The 27105-nt window shown below is 36.3% G+C and overlaps 1 protein-coding gene across 7 annotated transcripts in view; it reads right to left on the reverse strand.

The window, feature by feature from the left end:
- Window positions 1–27105, reverse strand: part of LOC109106330 (unconventional myosin-Va-like) — an 86077-nt gene that overhangs the window by 28211 nt on the left and 30761 nt on the right. For 4 of the 7 annotated variants that reach the window (XM_042743712.1, XM_042743713.1, XM_042743709.1 and 1 more), the window contains exons 7-15: window positions 19088–19169; window positions 17592–17699; window positions 16667–16773; window positions 11941–12206; window positions 11760–11841; window positions 11527–11667; window positions 3897–4022; window positions 1773–1856; window positions 1295–1297 (exon numbers count right to left, since the gene is read on the reverse strand). In XM_042743712.1, the coding sequence (XP_042599646.1) occupies window positions 1295–1297; window positions 1773–1856; window positions 3897–4022; window positions 11527–11667; window positions 11760–11841; window positions 11941–12206; window positions 16667–16773; window positions 17592–17699; window positions 19088–19169 (999 nt within the window). The remainder of the gene's footprint in view (window positions 1–1294; window positions 1298–1772; window positions 1857–3896; window positions 4023–11526; window positions 11668–11759; window positions 11842–11940; window positions 12207–16666; window positions 16774–17591; window positions 17700–19087; window positions 19170–27105) is intronic. The other 3 variants (XM_042743716.1, XM_042743711.1, XM_042743715.1) reach the window with 1 other exon arrangement.

The raw sequence follows: 27105 nt of genomic DNA on the forward strand, positions 1-27105 counted from the left end.
CTGTCTGAACAGAATTCCTCTTTGGCTATGTCCACATTATCAAAAAATTGATAAAGGCCAAATAAATTATGAAGAATTCTGAAATCGATTTTTAAAAAAAAAGGATTTTTAGCTGGTGCCCCGCTTTATTTCTAACTCATATGAAGATATAAATGTGTACCTGATAGATGGTAAGCAAATACACACATGATGATATGAAAAGACGCAATGATCAATGATATGAATGTAAATCAAAATGAATATGGTAAAACCAGCTGACCTGTGGAACAAGTGAAGGATTTGAATTAATCACTAACAGACTGATCTGGATAAGCACCAGAGAGCTGAGCCTATTACTGATATGAATTGTTAATAACTTTTTAAATAATAGTTGACTTGACTCAGTTTAAGGCATTATTATTATTTTTCCCAGGCAGTTTGGATTAGTACAGCATGTGTTTGCTCTTACCACACACATTTACTGCCTCACGCTGAGGAGACAAAACATTAGAGAGCATTCAGAAACCCCAAAATACAGGAAAAAATGATTTTAAACGAACCAAAATGCACTTAAAGTTCACTCACATTTTCTGAATCATTTTAGTTAATTTCCATGTCTTTGTGTTTGTTTATGAGCTATATTATTTATTATTTTCAGAGATTTCATTTTTAAATATATCTGAGTTAAGCATAACTTGAAAAAAAGGTAAAAAACATAGCACAATGGTATTCTTGGATATACCTTGGAACACCAAGTAAATACCATGGCAAATAAATACTGAAATAATTTAGTGCCATGGTTTATATCATAATTCTATGATATTACAATTTGATATCTTCAGTGCAGCACATTATGTGGCCATAAGTTGTGAAAGGCTGAGAAACTATGATCTATGAAGGCTTTCATTCAGCGTACCTTTGGCTGCCTTGCCTATGTTTCGATTACCAAATATGTTTGAATACCTTCCTGAAAAATCCACAAAACACACCCCTGACCCTGAAGGCACAGCTGATGGTATGAGGATTGATTTCAAAACAGGTAGGGCATGCAGTGGTGTTCTGTCTGAACCTGCCTCATTAAAGAGCAGTCAGAGCGCAGAGCTGCTGAGTCATGCTAGAGCTTCAAAACAGCTCTGATGTATAGATACTGTGACTCAAGACTGCAGTGAACTAAGACAGGACAAGGATATGTAAGAATCCAAACAACTAGAAATATGAACATAAATTCCCATGAGTTTTGCACGCATCATGTTGGAACTGTGGCAATGGATGGCACTAATGCTCCTTGACCAGCAGATGGCATCCTTCCATTGACCTTCTCAGACATTAAGCCTCATTTAAGGTCAAAAATCTTGAACGAAAACACCCTGGCTTCAGCCAACACTGAAGGTTGGTTTTGTCTCACTATACAGGAAATAACTTCACTAAAATCTCATAATGTCAGGTTTATAAACAGTTACATTACAAAGACAATTTGACCCTTCCTGTGCATTTTACCTTATCATTGCAGCCCTTGTTCATAAGCTTTCAGAATCAGTTTACACATTTATTTGTAATAAAAAGAAGAAAATCAAGTGCCTGCATTAGCTACGCAATGCAACAAACATACAGTGGGAACAGGATGCCAGTAAACTGAATTGCACTGCATTGGCCACTTCCAGTGCACACAGCATCCAGTATATTGGGAATGTTCTAGTTTTGTTTTGTGCCAGTTTAGCCTGACTTATTTAAGGTGTTAAGGGCATTATCTTTCTGTGAAAATTGACAGATCAGACTGACAGATATTCACTCACCTTACTGGCCTTCAGAACATGTATCTGCTCCTCATTCACTGTGTCTTTATTCTTTTCCAGAAAGCCATCACACTGATACTCCACCTGACAGACACAGACAGACATGTGAGGTTATCCTAAAAGAAAGAATATCCATGAACGGGTATCTGAATAGATATAAACTCGCAATTCTGAGAACATTTTCCCCCTCAAAATTGGAATTTATAACTTGTAATTCCGAGTTTATATCTCACAATTTTGAGAAAAAAGTCAGAATAGCGAGTTTTCATCTTGCAATTTTTACTTTATTTCTCGCAATTGCAAGTTTATATCCCACTATTCTGATAACTTGCAATTTCAAGTTTAAATCTCACAAATCTTAAAAAACGTCAGAATTGTTACATTAAAAAGTCATAATTACTTTTTTTTTTTTCAATGGCAGAAATGGGCTTCCATAGTAATTATATGGAAAGCAAACAACAAAAATTATAATAATAAAAATACTACTCCATTCTTCTTAAATTTTGGCCAAGTCTTTATATTGTAAAATTTTAGAAAAACTTTACAATAAGGTTTCATACATACTGTTATTTTAGTATTATTGAGATATGATTTAGTTAGTCAACATAGTAGCTGACATGAAATAAAAATTAACAATAATGCAGTTTACAACATTTGTTAACCTAGGTTAATTTTAACTTCTACATATATTAGTACAATTTTACATTTCAAGTTTAGACATGAATAAACATTAACATTGTTAAATCACCAATATATTCTTATTTTTATGGAATTTTGTAGTGTTTTTATAAATTTTTAATTTGTGCAAATCATTATATATATTTTAAACATATGCAATAATATAGAAAATATATTATCGCAATTTAAATTTTATGCCAACCTAAATAATGCAAAAAATCTAAATCATGATATTGTACCTGAATAACCAACTTTAATCAACTAAATTTTACTGTTAAGTGTTACCAAGATTTATTTATACTTTCGTAACCTATTTCAGCACAAACATCTGAGATCAATTAGACATTGTACTTAAATAAATTATAACTAAGAGCTCCATTAACCTCCCTGTTTTCCACTGGGCATAAATTACATTATTTTATGTATTCTATTACATTTAGACTTTCATTTATATTAGTAATGCTGATTAGAGACTGAAGGGATTTAACCCTGAGGATGTTTGAGAAAGCACCTACAGTACTAATGCTCAAACCCTGGTCCGACAGTGTGTGTTTACTGAATGTCTATCACACACTCTAAATGTGTTTCATTACCCCCACCCCCTTCTCCATCAGTGCTTCCTCACAGATATTGAACACCGCTTCTAAAAACAGATCTGTAGCCATCATGAGCTCATGCGAGGACGTATGCAGCAGTTGCTGTGTCACACAAATAGTGCACACAGGAGACCCGACTTCTGGTGTTAGCCTGTTGCTAAGCTAACAAAATGATACTCTAATGCAATTTTTAGAACTATTTTATATCTATTAGTATTTATTGCCTTTAAATGTTAGGCCTGTTTCACTTACAATACAACAGTGGCCCATCTAACAGAGCTTATGCAGAGTTATAACAAAATTTTGATCTATTTTATATTAGGAGGATAACATATATACTCAAATGGTAATCATTCTCCAGATGAACGGCATAACTCACCTGGATTCAGTCAGATTTACTGAAAAGGACACATTTGTCTTACTGTTACTGTGCATGAATTTTGACAATGCATGAGTAAACTGCTCCACAATCATATATTGCTTTATATTACTAAAAAGATTGTTTTGATAAATAGTTTTAAAGTGCATTGTCAGTATTTCCTGCTGAGTTCAGCTTGTGTCACACAACAAAAATAAGCTCATAACTCTCAGTGTCACGTCTAGGACACTTCTGGGACACAGCGGCATGTGACTAATGCAAGCAGTGAATGCTGATAATCTGTTAATATGTTGAAATGATTATGCACTGTTTAGATGCAGTAAGTGTGAGGCAGCTCATTAGGTTTTATGGTACAGAAATACAGTTTGACTTTGTTTAGACATTGATATATGAAATAACACACATTGTGTATATCACAGTTGATCAGAAATGCTGAACCAGCCCGAGTGTGAGGTGTGTGTGTGTATATACCTTATCTGCAAAGTGCTGAATAATGAAAGCTTTATTGGACATCCGTGGTTTTTCAAAGAGTGCACATGTCTTCAAATGAGTGTTATACAGTTTCTGAGCCCAGGAGTCATCAGAGCCTTTCGGCATCTATGAGAAAGAGAGACAGAGATGGAGTACATTATATGAAGTCTCAAACAGGATTATGCAATTATAGTTAAACAACACTGTATTTGTTTGTTTGTTTTTACAGTAATGTACACTACCATTTAGAAGTTTGGAAAAAAGTGTTTCATTCATCCAGTTAAAACATTTTAGGCTAATGCAGACCTGCCAACCTTGGAAAAATGTTTTGAGTACCATTTTTTTTTTTTTTTTTTTTTACTGTTTACCTTAACTGTTTAGTTAATTATTGCTATTTAGTTTTTTTTTTTAGTTTTTTTTTTTATGCTATTTAAAAAAACTACACTTCTGCATAGGGCTGGACGATATGAGCAAAAATCTCTGTATTTTGTATTTGGATTAAATAAATAAAGTGAATGTAAGCATGTACATAAATATTATGTGCAAAAAAGGGTTAAAAATCACACTACATTGAACCATTTTAACATCTAGCAATCTAAAAACAAAAATACCAAAAAGTAGTATGCTTCAAGTTTATTTTATTAAGTATACTCAAGTAAAGTTCAAGTATATTTTTAAGTATACTTTATGTAGCAAGTATACAAATATCAGTGTTCTAGTAGTATACTTGTAAGTGTACTGTTTCAATACTCCTTGGGACTAAATTGGCCCACTTTCTAGTATATAAACGTATAGGTTTAAGTATACTTTATAACAGTAGCAAACTTTGAGTACACAACTAGTTTACCTCTATGTTTGTAGTTTGTACTGCAATTATACTAAAAGTGAACTTATAGGTATACTGATAGTTTACTAATTAAATACTTTGTACACTTTGAAGTATACTCTCAGTAAACTACTAGTTTAGTAGTTTTATACTGCAAGTATACTCATAAGTTTTCTTTAAGTGAACTTTACATCATACTTTAAGTATACTACTATGTCCCAATTTAGGTTTTAATTTGTATATATTTTGTATATCTGAACATCCAAAACATCCAAAGAAAGAACAGGGTATATAAACAATGTTAAATGTTTTTGTTTGCTTGTAAAAAAAAAACAAAACAAAAAAAAACATTTTATTCTAGCTTCTGGCATTCTTTTTTCAAACACTTTAATGTGGGTAAGTTTCATAAAAAATAAAGAAATAACATTTTGAACAAAAAGCTGAAAAAACTATGAATTGGATTCAGAATGATAATCAAAATGTAGATGGAGTCAATCAACACCCCAAAGCTTGACTGTAATTATTACCTCTTCATCGGTAGACATTTTATTCCATAACGTTACAGTTTTGATGCTGTTTCATGTCAGATGGCCGTGTTAGATTATATGTGTTAGTATCTGTTGTTTCTTTTTTTCTTGTTCACTTGTTTTTTTTTTTTTTTTTTAATTCTGTGCAGAAGATGTGTACTAGCGCCCTGTACCGCATAATAATGAAAACACATATTCTAGGAGTACAAGTATAGCTAAAATATATTTAGACTTTTTGTAAGTATACGTCAAGTATACTTAAATGTCATATTAACCCTCTGGAGTCTAAGGGTATTTTTGGGGCCTGTAGAAGTTTTGTCATGCCCTGACATTTGTGCTTTTTTCCGTTTCTTATAAATATCTAAATGGCTAAAGTCTAATCTCACTGTGATCAGCACAAACTGGGCTATAATAATATGTGAGCAGCATGTATGTACATTAGGGATGTCAACGATTAATCGATGATCGATTAATTGTCGATAAGAGATGCAATCGATTAAGGCTGTCGATGGTTGGTTAACCGATTTAATGTTGGGTTGCGTGCGGCTCATGCGCAGAACACCTGAGAGCGGCTGTGAGTGACGGTGATGGTATATAAAAGCATCATCATTCATTCACAATGTACAAACTAAGCTTTTAATGTGATTTAAACTTTAAAGTACATTAAAATAGAAACAACAAAAGTTCTTCAACATAAAAAGCAATAGAAATGTAGTAACTAAGTCATTTAATCAGATAACGGTTTCATATCGTGCGCTTTGCAGGGCTGCGGGACACAGGACAGAACAGGTAGTCTATTCATTCCTACAACTTGTTAATTCGTTCCTACGACTTATTCATTTGTGGAATTTTTAATTTTTTCATTAATTTTGTTCCCTAAATAACCCATGATTTAATTGAAATAAGGGAACAAATTAATAAATCGAACGAATTCTTAATTCATGAAATCTTTAATTTCCCTTCCCATGTTTACCACAGGAAGAGATGCGAAAACAGTTATTAAAAGTGAAATATAATAAAATAAACCTACGAAATTAGAGTGTTAAGGGCCGTACACACCGGGACGAATATCGGCGCGCGTTATTCGCCAGCGTTTTTCAACGCGTTTTTTGTGTTCACACCCAAGCGATTTTCGCTGACGATGAGCCGAGTGAACAGGCAAATTCATTCCCTGACATTAGATGGCGCTTAATGTAAAACAGAAATACTAGAAATACTAGTTCTCTTTTATCAAGATTTTTGTAATCGCTGTCGCGTTTGTCATATAGTTTCTTTGTGTTCCGACACCAACGAGACCAGCAACTCTACATTCATCTTGCCTTGCATCTTATTTCTTCCCGGCAGTGTAGACGCTACTTGGCGTATATCTTCTTCGCCATTACGTATGTGTGCTCAGCAAGACAGTTTTGTGTTTGAGCGCCCCCAAGTTGTGTTTTACTGTAACTTCAGAAGCTCCAGACACGTGTGCAAAAGCGCCATTCTCATTGGTCGTATAGTTTTTGACGCGGTGCGTCAAACCAAAAAAACGAACCTGAGGCGTTTTTTAAAAAATGACGCTTTTACGCGTGGCGTTTTTCGCGTCGGTGTGCACACTCACATTGGCGCCCTTTGTTTAGTCACGAGGCGTTAAACGTCGGCGAATATCGCGCGCGAAATTCGTCCCGGTGTGAACAGGCCTTTAGACTGTGAAGATTTAGGAAAAGAAACAATGCCAATATGTTATTGAATTTGTGGAAACTCGTGACTAACCGGCAAACCAGAACAAAGCCGCGTAAATGAAGGCTATGGGCTCGAACGGCATCCAGAGGCATCTAACATTTCCTATTATTCCTCTTATAAACAAAGCTTTTATACCACACTTGTCATAATCAGAGCTTATAATTTGTAAATAAATAATTGCTGGATTCAAAACAGCAATTAATAGGCGCTGTGACTGACACTGACGATACGTTTTCCCGGAGCATTCAGTGATGTCACTAAACGATGACGCCATCATTCACAAGTTTCTCCATGGACCTAACTAGGGCACAGGTTCTCAAGCCCTGGGACAAAATGGGATGCTTTAAGGAATATGTATAGCCTATATAAGTAATAGGCCCAACATAAAAATAACAATTTGTTTTCATGATTGTTGTTTGTTTTTTTTGTTTTTTTAATATGCGAAATATATCCGACTTAATTAAGATTAACGGATTTAAAACATAAGTGTGGCGGCGCTCCAAAAGTTCACGGAAAAAAAAGGATGACAACGCATTCTGTTTGTTTGCTTTATTTGACAAGAGCACAAATCCTCTGTTTTTATTTTGTGTGCGCACAAATGAAAGTAAACACTTTTGCGGAAAAGTTTTTTTTTTTTATGTCTCAGCTTTTTCGATCGCGCCGGAGCCTGCTGCACACGTATATTCTAGCGATTCAAACTTACATCGCAGTCTGTTCATTATCAAAATAAAATAGTCAACTAAACATTTAAAAGGTTACACTGGTCAGTTTAAATAGACCGTAGTATACCGGTTCACTCTGCTGTTATGACAAGTTTTTGTTCACATGAAGAGGATGTTCTTTTCCGTCTATATGCGAATGCGTGTTAAGTACAAGCCTAGTTTACATTATAAATAATAGTTTAACATTCAAATACATTGCGAATATGGAAACATTTGGATTTGTGCCGAATGAGACGTGAGCAATAACCTCCAAATAAATCTAGCCAAAGCCGCGCTCGCTCGTCCTCGTATGCACGCACACACACTCTGTCACGATCTAATGCACTGCATGCCGTATTTTTAAAAACAAATAGGCCTGCCGGAACGCAAAAATTAAAAATCTGTCTTTTTGTTTGCTTTATTTTAGAAGGGTAAAATTATTGTGTTTTACAGTGTTTTGGTGCAGCAGCGCTGATGTAGTTCACTTAATGTGCAGCGCAGTCACACGCGAGCCACAGTTACGTTTGGGATAATTTTATTTTAAATATCATAATGTCAGTTGAAAACATTGCAATTGTGTTTTAAAATACAACAACGAGCGCTACACAACCATTTAAAGAGGCGTGTTCAGCGGTCTCCGTGCAGGGAAACAGTCACCAAAGAAAAATGATCGCAAAAGTATGGCGCGCTCTCTTCATTTTATGAAATGATCATAATTACATCTATTCATTTTACAGTCCTGCTACTAGCATTTTATTCAGACTAAAACCCCTTTAATTTAAGTGAGAAAGCGTTTTGTGTGTGTGTTTGGCTTTTGCACATCCTGTCATGCGCCTGCAACAGACGAATTTTGCAGCATTATGGTTAACGATTAATCGATTAATTGATTGTTAATTTAAACGACAATCGATCATGGAAATAATCGAAATTTGACATCCCTAATGTACATGATTGTGTTTTTGAGAAAAAAAATGTTATGCGTGGTTAGTGAAAAACTAAAAATGTTAAATCACTTGAATAAGGCAATAAAACACATACAGAACATTGGTTCCCAGGACTTTTGAGAACTGGAGCTTGTAGCCTAGAATTTTTCTTTCTAAATGATGTGAAAATCATCTTGTTTACTCACTTACAGAAAACAATATTTAAATTTACAATATGATTTAAATTTTCTAAGACACTTTTTGTTGGTAAAAGTCATATGCGAGTAGGCGTCAACTATCATGAATTCACACCTGAGAAGACAAAGGCCTGCATAATGAGCTGCATAATGAGCCATTCAGTCAGCTGTGTCACTGAGAGGGATGAGTTACAAGAAAGAATGTGAGGACAAAATAAATGTATATAATTTTATGTTTGTAGTTTATTTAGAATATATTTAATTATCCCACAACATAATTTAATATTCACTTGTGAGTGCAGTTAAACAGTTTATTAGGAACAATCAAAGCTGACTTTCAAACTGAATTTCTTGCATCATTACTCCAGTCAGACAATCCTTCAGAAATCCTTTTTAACAATCTTATTTTCTAAAAAAAAAAAAAAAAAAAAAAAAAAACATTTATTGTTATTATTATCATCATTATTATTATTATTATTATTATTATTAGTTGAAAAGAGCTGAGAATATTTTTTTCAGGTTTTTTAGGGGGGATAAATTGAAAGAACAGCATTGTTTCATTTGTTACAGTTACATTTATTGGTACATTTATATTATTTACATCAAGCTTTTGAATGGTATAGTAGTGTATATTGTTATTGAAACTTCATAATATTTCACTTGATTATACATTTAGTCAGGAATTATAGTTTGGAAAAAGTCTTTGGAAAAAGTCTAACTAGTAAAATGTTTCCACGTTATGTGAAAACTAGTACAAGTATATAAATAAATAAAAAGAGACTTACTCATGTTTATGATCTTTGCTGAATAAAGTTCTTCATTCTTTTTTTCTGAGGAAATCCAAATCTCAAATCCTCAACCACATCACATCTTTTTGGGGTGAATTATATCTTATTCCTCTCATCGCGAAGCAAACAGTAAAATAAAAAAAAAACTTGAAGAACAATCTCGCTGCGTTGTCTTTTGTTGTGTGGGCGTATTCAAAAGCCGCGTGCTTCAGTGAAACATTTGAATCTGAAAGGCGCGCTCGGAGCGGGGGGGTGGTCACATTAGAAGATAATGAAGGGAGACGTGAAAAACGGACATCGCATGGATTACTTTAGCACCGAATATTTGTTTTCGGCAGCACTTGTTTAGTTTAAAAGTAGACATGTCAGGCTTTCTATAGATATCTCTCTCATGTCTCTGTGTTGAGTATTCACTGAGTTACAGTTCATTTTATTGACGCGTTTGTAACTGAAGATCAGCGCAGACAAAGGATGCAGACAGCACTCCTTGTTTGTTATCTTTATTTTATAAGTGCACAAAGTTTTGTTGTTATTATGTCTGTATACAAAAAAAGTAGACCCTTTACAGATTCGATTGATGTATTGCTCTTATCTGTACGATCAAAACTGAAAGTGTAATTTAAGTTATTTTCGGGGTTATCAGGAGAAAATACCCCAAAACGCGTATACGCGTTAATTGACTCCAGAGGGTTAAGGAAAACAGCACATCTCAAACACATTAAACAGCTTATATCTGTCAGCCTCACACGCAGCCTTTCTGTCAGAGCACCTCAGCGAGCGCGAGCCGCTTTGAACTGAAACTATAGGCTACTAGGAGAGAAATAAAACGCAGAAATTATTTAAATGCAAAACAAACAAACATACAAAAAACTTGGATTGATTGACCTCTTCATTTTTTTTATTTTGCTTGTTTTGAATACAGCGCGTGGACAGACAGGGGCGTCACTAGATTTTTGCGTAGTTTAGAGTGACAAATCGTACCAGTGTACTTTGAGGTCAAAATGCGTAGCCGCTACGCAAAATGCGTACAGGTTGGCAGGTCTGACGTTGTAGTTTGATTTGATTTTTTTTTTAAAGAAATTATTACTGTTATTTAAAGCAAGAATACATAATTTTCTTTTTTGATAATAAGAAACAATGTTTCTTAACACCAAATTAGCATATTAAAATGATCTTCTTTGCCCCAAAGGAAAGCATATTTACAATGTCTGAATCATTCCCTACCCCCTATATAGTGCACTATGTGACATTCACAATATAGAAAATAGTAATTCTGTGAACAAGAGACTGATTTCAGTCGCAGGTCTATTTATAGTGTAGGGGGTAGAATGCTTCAGATTCTAGGGAACATTTGATTGGACAAAAAATCCGAAAAGAAGCTGAAGTGCAGGGTGATGTCATCAAAATCATTCATCCATGTTGGGAGAAATGAGAGAGTGTAAGTTTTGAATGCTTACATCTTCTAAATGTGAATTTAACCTTGAGGTTAAAATATACTAAATGTAAAAAATAAAAAAAAATAAAAAAAAAACTCAATTTTGATGTCATAGGGAATTTAAATGGCGAGGCACTTTGAGGATTTAAAAGCAGAAATGTAAAGTTTTTTATGTCTGTTAAAGCGCTTCTATAAATTCTTCAGTAAAATTTGTAAATCATTATGCATGCAATCAAATACCTGGTTTATCGGCATTATATAGTTATGACAGAAATACAGGATTTAACTTTGCAAAGACCAGGTTAATAAGTGATTTTTTGATGCTAGTCTCATGTTTGACTTATTAAAGTGAATGTTTTTAACATATATTGTGCTTATTTTAACATACATTTTTCACAAACATGCATCTATTAAAATCTCATATTTAATTGATTGTTAAATTTGTATTTGCATATTGTCACATATCTGTGCAAAAGGCTATGTAGAGTAAGACCATAACATCGTGAAGATATACCTTGCACTCTTCATCCAGCAGGTCCAGGATGCCCATCTTGGCCTCGATGAGGTTGATACATGGCTGATTATCATAGAAATCAATGAGAGTCCAGGGGATCTGCTCTTTCATATACTCTTCCTGCTCCAGCTTAAACACATGCTGCATGCGAGAAGACATGAGAAAAGAAGATCAACAATCAAACATGAACTGACGAGATCTGGTGTCATGTGGAGTGGCTCAGATGGTCTCACCATGTTGAACTGTTGCTGTAGTTTCTCATTGGCGTAATTAATACAGAACTGTTCAAAACTGTTGATTTCAAAAGTCTCAAACCTGGAATAATAAAACAAAACATCACAATCCACTTCTGTAAATCTAAACTGAAGATCTTTCAGAGCAAATGTAGTCTGGTCTCTGTGCATATGAACACACCCGTAAATGTCTAGGACTCCAATGAACGAGTGCTGTTTGACTGTGGAATGCAGCGCTTTATTCACATGGTCCACGATCCAGTTGAAGAGTTTGGCGTAGATATGTTTAGCGAGAGCATCGCGGGCGTTAATGGCCTGTAGTTTGGGAATGGGCTTAATGTATGTCTCAGTTGCTGTCTTCAGCTTCTTATGACACAGCCAATGAGACATGTCTTGATATGTCACTCCCATCAATTCACAAAACACACTCAGGTGACCATTATTCGGCTGGAGGAAAAAGAGAAAGAGAATTACATTGTTGCTACATGTTAAAATTGGAGGCTGTGGGGGTATTTGGGTAAAAATGTTCCTGTATTTGTAAAAATGTAATAAATTGTAAAAGTCCAATTCAAGTTTTAAATAAACCACAATGTTGTAGCAAAAATGTAAACTGTATTATCGCACAATATATAAAGTTGGATATACATTATATCCAATTCCACCTACATACATACATAAATCAATATACAGTAGGTGGACATCCAAAACGTTGCTTCTACCGCCGCTCGTACCGCCGCCGCGGCGTCTGCAAAGTGCATTTGCAGCTTTTGACCGCGGAGTGGCGCTTTAATCACAAGTTTTCAAACAAGCGCATCAAAGCACATTTTCGCAAATAGACGACAGCTTTGCCTATCTGTTGTGTTACATTTGACGGCTGCAGTCAGGGAAAATGAAAGAAAAAACACTATAGTTAAAATATTTAATATTCACAGATGAAAGTTTGGTAATTATGAAGTTATGTGCATTTCTTAGAACGAATTCAAGCAGGATAAATGTCAATCCTGTGCCTGAGCCTGTGCTTATATTTTCTCTAAGCTACAAAGTATTACACCATATTTTAGATTTGACACATTTAATAGGTGTGCAGTATTATTTATATAATATGAATTATGTGTTATATTATTCTAAATTAATTGTGGTTTACTTTGCATCGGAGCATTAAAAGTGGTAGCCTATTTTAGTGAGCTTGGCTACATGGATTTATATGCAAAATGTAAATATTCTCATATATTAGGCCTATATTTTAATTTATATTTTAAAATTCCTTCAATAAAACAACATGCATTTTTGTTATTCGTTACCTGTCCTTTATTTTGACAGACAACTTCTTGGGAAAATATATTTGTCTGTACACTGATTAAGAAATTGTTGCGTGTCTTATAAATTATTTTCTTTATTTTAGTAAAACGTGAGGCACTGTATAATTTCGTTCCCATTATTTAGGCCTAATTAAAACAAGAAACGAATAAATTAAACCTGCACGATTTAGCTAAATCACTGAAAGTCTAAAGAATGGACGGATTAATAAAACGTTCTTATGTTTTAAACTCAAGTTCTCTCATTATAATCAACAAAATACACACAATGTAAATAAGAGCTTCATTAATTGACAACTTCAGTGATTTTAAAGTGATGTTTATTTAATTGCTTTCATATAATTTAAGTAAAAAATAAAATTGCAGCCGCATTTAAATGCAGGAGTGTAAATTTGTCTGCGTGCAACATTTGCGTGGCGGGAGTCATGCTGAGTGCACGCGCATCATTTATTCTTATTTGTTTTTTTCTTCATTACAAATCTTGTTTGGTTTTATTTTGGATAATTGCATGTAAAAAATAATTTACGTTGTAATGCATATGCTAAATGTGAATTATTATTCATATTCCAGTGTTTGTGCGAAAATTATTAATGCGCATGCAGGACAGGGAGGCGCCCTCTCGATCACTTGAAATTTTTCCTGATAATGAATTAACTTAAAATTGTGGTGTCTCACAAACATGAGAAATATATCTACAGAAAGCTTGAAATGTCTTTTAAACGAATCAATTCAGAACGAAAGCATTATGTAATCTGTGAAGGTTGTATTTCTCTTTAAAGGCGAGTCCATGTGGATAAAGTCAGCACTGTGAATTTCATCTTGCAGCCGACAAGAAAACATTTTTTTATTAATAAATAATTAAAATGTCTCCTTTTTTACAATTATTGGGCTACCTCTGCCTGTGCTTTGTGGCAAACTTAATGCATGTGCTTGAGCGCAGAATATATTAAGGTTCATTATGGATTATAGATGTAAATTTAATATAAACCCCTGATTAGTTGAATAATGACAAATGAAGGACTAGTAACTAGAAACATCTTACGTGGGGGGCAGACCTATTAAATACCCTCTTTTATATTAAACATTTTGAAATTGTTCACAGCTGAGCAACGCGCGAGGCAGGTTGAGCGTGCGAAGTGAATGTGCTGCACAAAGTCATTTTCAGATGCAGTGAAAATAAAAAAATTAAAAACCCTGGATAGCCTAGATTAGGCCCGGACTCTGTTCCTAAGTATATAATAATTATAATTACTGTTAACCCACAGTAACAAATTTTAACCGATTAATCGCCTATTTTCGTTTGCTGCATTTTTTATTTATTTTTTTTTTTTTTTTTTGGATAGGATATAAATTAAGTTTGTTTTGTGAGAGGAAAAAAAAATTTTTTTTTTATATATAAGTAAGTTGCTTTTTATTACATTCAGAAATAATAACGGCTGGCCTAATAATGTTATAATGTGCCAACAGGATGTTTTTAGTTCCCTTCACTTTACAACAAATCCTTTAAATTTAACAAATTTATCAGAACAGAACAAGAATTAAAAATATTTAATTCTAATGGATAAATAAAATTGCAGTATATAATAATATAGGTTTTGTATTTTTGTTTCGGTTTATTATTTTGATTGTTGTTTATATGGTTTTATTAGGTAAGGTTTGGCTCTCATTCGGGATAAATCCAAACGTTTCCATATTCGTGATGTTGCCTATTTCAAGCTTAACTATTATTCATTAGGTAAAATAGGCTTTGTAGTTCACGCATGTTTCAGTATCAACGAAAAAAAGTAATAATTCATAATTAGCAAAAATATGCCAAAGTGGACCGCTGCGAATGGCACGGTGAACGGCTACTGTTTCCAATGAATGTGCGCGAGGCACCAGCGCAATCAAACAGCTGAAACAGAAAATATTCAATTTTTGGTCACACAGTAAATGCATCATTCAAAAATGCAAAGTGTTAGCAGTTTGAAAAATCAAGAATAATAACAGAATTAATAATAATTATTGCTAAATGCTGGACCGTTCTCATTTCGATCTGCAAATGGAACCGGAAGGATTTTTTTTTAAACCAAGAATGAACCGAAATGAAAACATTTAGCTTTTTATCCGTATATATAGGCCTTATATTTAATGACTGTTTAATAACAATACCAAGCATAAGATCCTTTGTGTAAAGGTCTTCTTTTAATTTTTGATGAGTAGACTGTAGCCTAAGACTATCCTACATTTTGAAATTAACTCACTGTACATTTTTTAATGGTTTTTAAAGATGGTACAATGTTATATCATAATGTTATTGTTGTTTTACCTCCTCCTTTTATCTCATTTTACAATTACATTCAGTTCGCAATCCGTCCCTTTGCACCACCTGGTGGTAGTTTCGCGAATGAATTTAACACGCGACTGACTTGCAGTTAACGCCGCGGCCCGGCGGCGGCGGTGGCGGTGGCGGTACCCATTTTGGTTGTCTACCATCTGTAACGCCGCGGCCCTGCGGCGGCGGTACGCGCGGCGGTTTTTCATTTGCAAGATCTAACTATGCTATTGCACAGCTCTTTATATATAAAGTGCTGTTAAACAATTAATCACATCCAAAATAAAAAAATTGTTTACATAATATATGTGTGTGTACTTTCTATATTTATTATTTACATATAAATACACAAACATGCATGTATATATTTGTTATTTTTGTATACTAAATATATTTATATATAATATAAATTATATAAATATACTGTAAATATACACGTAAATATTTTCAAAAATATATACTGTTATGTGTCTGTATTTATTTATATATAATAAATAAATATACACAGTACACACACATATATTACATAAACAAAAACCTTTATTTTGGATGTGATTAATTGTGATTAATCATTTGACAACACATATATATACTGCTTCAAAGCTTGTATCTTCGCAAAATGTCAATTATTTTATTCACGACAGCGCATGAAGATACTGAGATCTTATTAACATCCTGATTTTCTGTAGGACAGCTTTGTAACAATGTGTATTTAAAAAGGTGCTATACAAATAAATTTGATTAGAACATTTTTTTGTCATAAAATGCATACAGTGACACAATAGCACTGAACTTCAAGACATTTATTCAGTTATTTGGTTTATATTTTCACCATGTAACAATAGAATCACAAAATCAGTCATAAGGGTCCATTTTTTAAAATTGAGATTTTTAAATTGAGATTTGTACATCACTGATGTATGGTTTGTTGGGATAGGAAAATATTTGGCCAAGATACAACTATTTGAGAATCTGAGGGTGCAAAAAAAAAAAAAAAAAAAAATTCTGAGAAAATCGCCTTTAAAGTTGTCCAAATGAAGCTCTTAGGAATACATATTACTAATCAAAAATTAAATTTCGACATATTTATGGTAGAACATTTACAAAATATCTTCATGGAACATGATCTTTACTTAATATCCTAATGATTTTTGGTATAAAAGAAAAATCGATAATTTTGACACATACAATGAATTTTTGGCTATAAATTGCTAAATAATTGCTATAAATATGACCAGGGTCACGTATTTGAACTTTAAACTCAACATGAAACTCACTGGAATAATACTGCTGTCCGAGTCTCTGTCCTTCACTTCCACATTCCCCAGGTGCAAAATTGAAGCCAGAATCTGAAACAAGCCCAACTGATAGGACTCATTTACACCTGAAGAGACACATCAACAAATTACCAATATGAAAAATCAAGAAACCAGCTCAGTTTGAGCTTGTTTATAATCAACATCATTCTGAGCTTGCGTCGCAGTGCACTGTGGACTATCCAATTCGTGATCAGGGGCTTCATGCACCTAGTTTTTGTGAGTGGGCACCAGTGACAGTTCTAGCACTTCTTCCTAAGTCTTCCTGAGTCTTCTCTGAGTCATGATAGTCTAGTAACACCATTTGTGTTTCATGGGAAAAAGTCCCAAAATAAAAATAACTATTTGTTATTGTATATAATCAAACTTTACTTAAGTTTACACTGCAATAATTACAACAATGTCTTCTGACCCAATTATACACTTTTGAATCAATTACTGTATTTTCTAATTTTCCAGAAAATTAGGCCTATAAGTCCGGCATTGAATCAGTGTGCCATACATTTTGTAGCTTATTGAAATACATGAATTTAAGCCATCTGCACTGTACATGCAAGGTTAAAACACTTTATTTTTGCATTTGGAAGAGCATTTTGCCACACATTTTGATTGCTCCAACCACCCACATGCAAAAATGTTTATGTGTTTTTTTTTCTACAGTAATCTTAGAACTTGATTATCAAGTGTAATATGTATTTTGTAATTTTCATTCAAAATCCATGTGCAGATAATAAAAATACATTTAAATTAAAATAAACAGATTTTAGACAGTGCCGACTAGAAATTAATCCAAGTCTAATATTAGATACTGTGTTGTAATCTAAGATGGTTATTTTGTGCATTAAACTCTCCACTACATGAGAAATGGTTGAACTTCCATTCTGACCTAGCAGTGTGAAGGCGTTTCTGGTGGTCGACATCTCCTTGGCATCATCTACTCCATCTATCACTGGGTTCCTGCCCTGTTTGGTGTAGTGAAAATCATTAGCTTTTCCTGTGGGGGAACACACACACAAATGCAAATACACAATTAGCAGACCTTCTCAAGGATCTATTCCAAGGACAATATGTTCATCAATTAAGCTATAATTGTGCAAGAAACTCCCCAACCATTAATGAACAGGAACTTAGTCATTAGTACTAAGAAAATCTGCATTAATAAAAATGTCTTATTCACAGACCAACCCTAAAATACAAAACCCTGTTCATAGATTAAATGAACGGTACACTGTTGCTTGGCAACAAAGACCTTATTGAGATACACATTTACACACAAACCCTCACATTAACTGGGCGTCAGCTGAGCAGGCAAACAGCAGGAGAGTGCACAGAGCCAGCAGTGTGTGTGTGTTTCAGAGCAAGTTGGAGAAGCAAGCAGAGAAGAGGTGATAAGGAGAGGTGTGTGTGGAACTGAACTACAGAAGATAGCTACAGTATTCATATGTGGTTGTGTGTGTGTGTGTGTGTTTGCATAGCATGTGTGTGTATTTAGACCTGCACAGCCCGGCTCTCAGTAGGACAGCTCTGATGGCCGCTCTCCATGCTGTGCCAACACGAACACACTCTAATCAGACACGTTACCCACAAACACAAGTTTACTAAGGCCCTTTTTTCCATTTTCATTTTTCTGGATTCTATTAAATTAAATTTTTGTAAAAAGCATGTCTAATTATTGGAACCTATAAAATTTTTACAGCAATTCGTTAAAAATTAAACAAGAAATTTGTTTATTTTTTTCCAATTTCTCAAATATCTATTTTTTTTAATTATTAGTAGTATTTAAAAAAAAATATACATTTTTTTGTTCTGAATAGTTTTATTTTTTCATAAATTGTTTTCATTTTTCTGGATTTATGACTTAATTGCACAAATTGTGGTAATCAAATGAAGCATAAACATTCACAATTTAATATTATAATAATATTATAACCATTAGTAAAATGTATTAATAATTAATATTATTACTAATAATAGAAATATTATATTATTTCCTTCACAATTTCTTCAAGTTAACCAAACTTTTATTTTGATGGGCTGTCATGAACTTTGAATGTGTGTATTTAATAACAAGATATTTAAATGCTATTGAATTATTTAAATTGTACAACCTTACTTTTGATTTATTCATTCAATATTTGCCAACTTTTGTGACATTCTGCAATTTAATGTTAATTCATTAATTTTATTGAATTTTTATGAGTGGATTCTGCTATCCAGCTTTCTCCGCATCGCAGAAATCATAGGGCCCTGAGGTTTAGTTATCCATTGTATTTAAATGGCGACATGCCATAGACTTTTTGTAGACTTTTTGAATTTGTAGGATTCAAACATGCAATTTTTCCTAAATATTTTTGTTAAAACAGCAGTGTGTGTTTGGCTCACCGAGTTTCAGTGCTTTGAACTCTGGGAGGTGAGCAGATGCACAGAGCTGATAGAAGATATGATAATTCCTCTCCTCATCTGCCTGAAAAACAAAGGATGCAAGAAAAACAAAAATACCATATAAGATTATTTCAAATCAACAACTGGTTCCATTTGCAGAAACATACAAGGATCCTACACAAAACATTTCTATGACTATGAAACAAAACATACCAATTACTGCTCATGAAGCCACTTTTACTTGCTTAATGTGTTTGAGAGTATATAACCATAAGATCTTAATGTTGTGTAAGGTGTTTAACTTCATTAAAAAAGATTTTGGTTGTAACTTTGAGGATGATCAGTGGGATATTGTATAGAAGTGTGTTTATTTCTTATTCTCTAGTAACAAAATAACTGAACATAATTACAAATTTATACAAATAATATACTTGACCCCAGTTCGACCCCAGTAAGATATATTCTAGTGCTTCTCTTTTGTGCAACAGATGTAAGAAAAATAAGGGCACCATTATGCACATTTTTTGGAACTGTGAAAAACTAGATGAGTTTTGGAATACTGTACATGAGTTCTCTGTGATGGTCCTGGGGAAGAAGTATCACAAGACTCCTTTAATATAAATTTTTGGGGTGAACTTAAATGAGCTCTATGACCAATGCATGGCAAAAAAGAAAAAAAAATCCCTGGACACGGGATTTATTATTTTATTTTTTTGCCATATGTCCAGACATTTTGTAACACCTTTACTTAGTGATTATTTTGATTTATGTCTGTTCTAGAGACATGTTACAACTTTTTGATAAAGCTCTAAATGGTTTACTTTTGGAAATATGTTTAAAATTCATACTGAATGCATTTGTGACTGTAAAGCATTTCTGTGTGTGTCAAAATTGTGATTAAAATTGAAATTGAAAAATTGATAAAAGAAATTGCATTTAAATTTTTTTTTGTCCATATTGCACAGCCCTAATATACAGTCGTGGCCAAAAATATTGGCCCCCTTGGTAAATATGATCAAAAAAGGCTGTGAAAATTCATCTGCATTGTTAATCCTTTTGGTCTTTTATTAAAAAAATTCACAAAAATATATCCTTTCATTGGATAATAAGAATTTAAAATGGGGGGAAATATCATTATGTAACAAATGTTTTTCACTAATACACATTGGCCACAATTAACAGCACCCTTTTATTCAATACTTTTTGAAACCTCCATTTGCCAGTTTAACAGGTCTAAATTTTCTCCTATAACGCCTGATGAGGTTAGAGAACACCTGACAAGAGATCAGAGACCATTCGTTCATCCAGAGTCACTCCAGACCTTTTAGATTCCCAGCTCCATGTTGGTGCTTCTCCTCTTCAGTTCACTCCTCTCATCTTCCGTAGGGTTCATGTCAGAGGACTGGAATGGCCATAGCAGAAGCTTGGTTTTGTGCCCAGTGACCCATTTCTGTGTTGTTTTTGAGGTTTGTGTTTGGGTTATTGTACAGTTGGAAGATCCAAACATGGCCCATTATAAGATTTCTAACAGAGTCAGTCACTTATTATTTTTTTATCTGTTGGTATTTGATAGAATCCATGATGCCATGTATCTAAACAAGATGTCCAGGACCTCCAGCAGAAATATATGCCCACAACATTAAAGATACAGCATTATATTTCATTGTACACATGGGGTACTTTTTTACTCATGTGTGCACCAAACCCATCTTGAGTGTTTGCTGTTAAAAAGCTAATTTTTAGTTTCATCAGTTTGTTAAAGCCATTTGGATTTAAAGTTCCAGTCATGCCTGATAACTGAATATTATTTTTTTGTTTTTTAATGAGCTAGGTTAATTTTTCTTGTAACCCTCCCAAACAACATGTGTTGATGTAGGTTCTGTTTGACAATTTATTTAAAGGTTTTCTGAACCAGAGACTCAACTATTTTCTGCAATTCTCCAGCTGTGACCCTTGGAGAGTTTTTAGCCACTCAAACTCTCCTTCTCACCATGCATTAGGACGATATAGACACACGTCCTCTTCCAGGCAGTTTTGTAACATTTTCTGTTGGTTGGAAATTCTTAATTATTGCCCTGATGGTGGAAATGGGAGTTTTCACTGCTCTAGCTCTTTTCTTAAAGCCACTTCACTTATTTGTGAAGCTCAATTATCTTTAGCTGCACATCAGAAATATATTATTTGGTTTTTCTCATTGTTATGGATGATTAAGAGAATTTGGGATTTGTTTTCCCTCCTCTTTATATTTCTGTGAAACAGGAAGCCAGAGCTGGATGATTTCATGTTTATAATCATGCTGGAGTGCTAAAAATTGTGAATATGAATGGGAATATACTTCAGAGATATTTTACTCATAAGCATTTATGGGGTGCCAATAATTGTGACCAACGAGTATTTGAGACAAACATTCATTTCATAATGATATTTCCCCTACGTTTTAAATTCTTATTATCCAATGAAAGGGTACATTTTTGTGAATTTTTTTAAATAAAAGACTTAAAGGATTAACAATGCAGATGAATTTTCACAGCCTTTTTTGATCATATTTACCAAGGGGGCCAATATTTTTGGCCACGACTGTATATACATATATATGTATGTATGTATGTATATATATATTTATATATATATATATATATATATATATATATATATATATATATATATATATATATATATATATATATATATATATATATACACACACACACATATATACACCGTATACACACATATATTACATAGGATGGGAAATGCTATATTAACCTGTTAACCGGTTTTCTGTGTTCATATATTGAAGTAAAGGGTGATTATTTTAGTACCGCGTTTTCTTTACTCGTCTTATTTTTGTATTTGCAATCAATACGGCCGGTGCATAGTCACACTTTATTTCTTTGTTCAAATCTATTAACAGTTATACGATTAAAACTGATCTTGAAAAACTGAACGACCACATTGCTACATTAAACTCTGTAAAATGTTAAGTTGGTCGCAGTGCCATGCACTTAATGCCTCATTTGCGGTCATTCTTCGATAAGGTTCATTAGTTAACATTAGTTAATTACATTCAAGATTTAAGATTCAAGAACTTTATTGTCATATGTACTATAGTACAATGAAATTCTTACTTTGCTTACTTCTCTCGAGAATGACAGGGTATAATGGGAACAAATATAACTTACACAGGCAATACAAAGTATTTAAAAAATATAGAAAATACAGTAATGTAAGTAAAAATATAAATAATAATAGCTTAAAAAAAGAAAGTGATTGTGGCGAGGGGGGCGTGGTTCTGCAAAGTCCGTAGCGGGAGTGAGAGGACGGGGCTGGGCGGTGAGTAAGTAAATCAAGAGCAGATGATGAACCCCTGTACTTGATTGCAGTGATTGGTGTGGAGAGACCAATAAAAGCCAGTGGGACTGATGGAAAGTTGAGAGAGAGTTGGACTGGGAGCTCGTGAGTTGGTGCTGGTGATGATGGTGATGATTGTTGTTGATCTGAAGCGTTATTTCTGTTTGTGCTGTAGTTGTGAGACGGTGAATGTGCCCTTGCGCACTTTTTGTTTGTTTGTTATTTTATAGAGAATAAACACGAGTCCCAGTCACGCCGGCCCTTGTCTTCTACCTTTCACCCCATCGATACTTTGACCCTAATAAACACAAGTCCCAGTCAAGGATGAAATGGTGGCGTGCCCAGGGGTCGGCGGCGATCCCCCTCTGGTTTATCTTCCAGGCCTGTTCCTCTTCCCCGGTCCCATGGGGGGCTGGTGCCAAGGCCGGCACCCAGGTGGAGAACAGGAGGCCCAGGAAAACCAGGAGTATCGTTCTGGACACCTCCCCGGGGAGGGGGCCTATCCAACGAGCCCTTCACCTCAGCTGCTCCCCTGCCACTCTCTCCACGTCAATCCCCTGACCAGCTTCCTGCCACCAGGATGGGGGGAAAGTCTGGGCCGGCTTGTTGGCGCTGCGGGGACCCGGCTCACTTTATTGATCGGTGTCCGGTGATGGAGGTGGGAACGCTGATCCGGGTCCCCGACGTGCCACAGGCCACCCCCGATCAAGCTGGCCAGTACCAGATACCAGTGAGTATCAAGGGGGGTACATATCAGGCCTTGGTGGATTCAGGTTGCAACCAAACCTCCATTCATCAAAGCATGATTCAACCTAGGGCATTGGATAACAGCCGCATGGTTAAGGTGCGGTGTGTGCATGGGGACGTGGTGGATTATCCAATATTGCCCGTGGAAATTCAATTTAGGGGACAAAAACATAGAATAGAGGTGGCAGTTAATCAGCACCTCTGGCATCCGCTAATTTTGAGAACCAATTGGCCAGCCTTTAATGAGTTATTGGGATATTTGTGTGCGGATGCCTCTTGGGGAGAAAAGGGTAAGAGGAAGGTAGCGGTGGTTCAGGTAGGGGAAGCTGAACCGGAACCTGTGGGAGCTGTTTCAGGGGAACCGAGTGCTCTGGAGAGAATCGTCCTCACCGAGCGTGATGACTTTCCCCTGGAGCAATCCCACGATGAGACGCTAAAACATGCATTTGATCAGGTTCGCTCTATTGACGGCCAGGTTCTTCATCCTGAACAACCACTCTCCTATCCTTATTTTACGATTCAGAAAGTTGTATCGGGTGACCCAAGATGCCCAGGTAAAACAAGATACAACTCAGTTGTTGGTACCCAAAAGCCGTCGGGAAATGCTTTTCCAGGCGGCTCACTGTAATCCAATGGCCGGACATTTAGGACAAACGGCTACACTAAACCGCCTAATGACCCGATTTTTTTGGCCGGGCATTCACGAGAACGTTCGCAGGTGGTGCGCGTCTTGTCGTGAATGTCAGTTGGTGAATCCACCGGCCAATCCAAAAGCACCATTGTGCCCCCTTCCCTTAGTGCAGGTCCGCTTCGAACGAATTGGCATGGACTACATCGGGCCATTAGAACGGTCAGCACGGGGACACCGCTTTGCGCTAGTCCTGGTGGATTATGCAACACGGTATCCTGAAGCAGTGCCACTCCGCAGTATTTCTGCTAAAAGTGTTGCAGGCGCATTGTTTCAACTAATCTCCTGGGTGGGAATCCCGAAAGACATTCTCACCAACCAAGGCACGGCGTTTATGTCACAAACTATTCGCGAACTTTATGAGTTATTGGGCATTAAATCGATTCGTACCAGCGTCTTTCACCCACATACAGACTGACTGGTAGAACGTTTTAATTGCACGTTGAAAACCATGATTCGAAAGTTTGTGCGGGAGGACGCCAAAAATTGGGATAAGTGGCTAGAACCCCTCTTGTTCACCGTACGGGAAGTCCCCCAAGCCTCCACAGGGTTTTCCCCCTTTGAGCTCCTTTATGGACGTCAGCCCCGGGGGGTACTAGACGTTCTTAGAAAGAATTGGGAGGACGGACCTTCAACTAGTAAAAATGAAATTCAGTATGTCCTGGACCTGAGAGCAAAACTCCACACATTGGGGCGGCTTTCAATGGAGAATTTGTTACAGGCCCAGGACAGGCAGAGTCGGCTGTACAACAGGGGGGCTAGACTTCGTCAATTTGCACCGGGAGATAAAGTTCTTGTATTACTTCCTACCTCTAGTTCAAAATTACTCGCCAAGTGGCAAGGGCCCTTCGAGGTCACATGGCGACTGGGAGATCTCAATTATGAGGTGATACGAACATATAGGGGTGGGGCAAATCAAATTTATCACCTCAACCTACTTAAAAAATGGTCAGAGGTGGAATCAGTGATGCTGGCGACGGTAGTGAGCGGAGAGGAGGACATTGGACCAGAGGCGAACTTAAAAACTCAATCCCTCGCCCTGGCCCCTGGTGGAGACCACCTCTCACCCTCCCAGCTCACTGATGTAAAAAAGGTGCAAGCAGAATTTGCTGATGTGTTTTCACCCCTACCTGGTCGGACGGACCTCATCCAGCACCACGTTGAGACCAAGCCGGGTGTGGTAGTTCGCAGCCGGCCGTATCGCTTGCCAGAGCACAAAAAGAATGTGGTTGGAATTAAGGCGGAATTAAAAGACATGCTAGACATGGGGGTAATAGAAGAGTCCAACAGTGACTGGGCGAGCCCGATAGTTTTAGTACCTAAAACTGACTGCTCGGTCCGGTTCTGTGTGGACTATAGAAAAGTGAATGCTGTGTCGAAATTTGACGCTTATCCAATGCCCAGGGTTGACGAATTGCTTGATCGGCTAGGTGCTGCTCGTTTTTATTCGACGCTAGACTTAACAAAAGGATATTGGCAGATCCCCTTATCTCCCATGTCCAAAGAAAAAACAGCTTTCACAACGCCGTTTGGATTACACCAATTTTTCACCCTTCCTTTCGGTTTGTTCGGGGCTCCAGCAACCTTCCAGTGTCTGATGTACAGGATTCTCCGAACGCACACTGCATATGCCACTGCGTTCCTGGATGATATTATCATCTATAGTGGGGATTGGCAGTGTGATATGCAGCTTTGTGGGCTGTCCTGAAGACGTTAAGGGGGACTGGACTCACGGCCAACCCGAAGAAGTGTGCGATTGGGCGGGTGGAAGTGAGATATCTGGGCTTCCACTTGGGTCATGGACAGGTGCGTCCCCAAATTGACAAGACCGCAGCCGTTGCGACTTGTCTAAGACCCAAGACAAAAAAGGAGGTTAGACAGTTCCTGGGGCTTGCGGGATATTATAGAAGGTTTGTACCTAATTATTCAGACCTCGCCAGCCCGCTGACTGATCTAACTAAAAAGGAAGCACCAGATATGGTCCAGTGGACAGGGCAGTGCCAGCAAGCTTTTACTCAGATAAAGGCTGTTCTGTGTGGCGAACTGCTCCAGCATGCCCCTGACTTTTCTCTCCCTTTTATTCTACAGACAGACGCGTCAGACAGAGGGGTGGGCGCGGTCCTGTCCCAGGAGATAGAGGGTGAGGAGCGGCCGGTGCTGTACATTAGTCAGAAGTTCTCCAAGAGAGAGACAACGTACAGCACCATTGAAAAAGAGTGTTTGGCCATCAGGTGGGCCGTGCTCACCCTCCGATATTATCTCTTGGGATGGAAGTTCACCCTCTGCTCGGACCATGCCCCCCTGCAGTGGCTCCACCGCATGAAGGATACCAACGCGTGGATCACCCGTTGGTATCTAGCTTTACAGCCCTTTAAATTCCAGGTGATCCAGGAGGAGGGGGCGTGGTTCTGCGAAGTCCGTAGCGGGAGCGAGAGGACAGGGCTGGGCAGTGAGTAAGTAGGTCAAGTGCAGATGATGAACACCTGTGTCTGATTGCAGTGATTGGTGTGGAGAGACAGATAAAAGCCAGTGGGAGTGAAGGAAAGGGGAGAGAGAGTTGGACTGGGAGCTCGTGAGCTGCTGCTGCTGCTGAGAGAAAACACTGCTGTTACTCTGAAGCGTTATTTCTGTTTGTGCTGTAGTTGTGCCCTCACACACTTTTTGTTTGTTTGTTATTTTGGAGAGAATAAACACGAGTCCCAGTCACGCCGGCCCTTGTCTTCTTCCTTTCAGCCCATCGATACTTTGAACCTAACTACAGTGATGAAAGAAAAGGAAAAGAGAACCCATATGCCAATTAGAAGAAAAAAAAACAAACTGTCAATAAAAAAATCTTCACAGAATAAATGTGCAGTGCAAGTAGCAACAAAGTGACAAATTGTAAAGTCTCAAGTGATGATAAAGTGACAGTGTAAAGACTAGTGTTTGATTTATATTTTGAATATTTGTTGAATATTTATAATAGCCTATAATCATTATAACAGTATTTCATACAGTAGCCTATGTGTGCTCTGTGCGTATATGGGCACAATAAAAGGAGAGAAGCTAAATGAGCCCGAGCCCGACCCAAGCCCGATCTGTAAAAAAAAAAATAAGGAATGGACTCAGGGAACCGACGGGCTTGCAGACCTCTAATGGGCAAATGAAACTTTGACTCAACCCATTCGTTCAGAGCACGGAATCATTCAGCAATGAATCGGCTGGTTTCTGTGAGATGTGCTGTGGCTCTGCC

The sequence above is a fragment of the Cyprinus carpio genome, chromosome B18 (assembly GCF_018340385.1).
Source record: "Cyprinus carpio isolate SPL01 chromosome B18, ASM1834038v1, whole genome shotgun sequence".
NCBI lineage: Eukaryota > Metazoa > Chordata > Actinopteri > Cypriniformes > Cyprinidae > Cyprinus > Cyprinus carpio.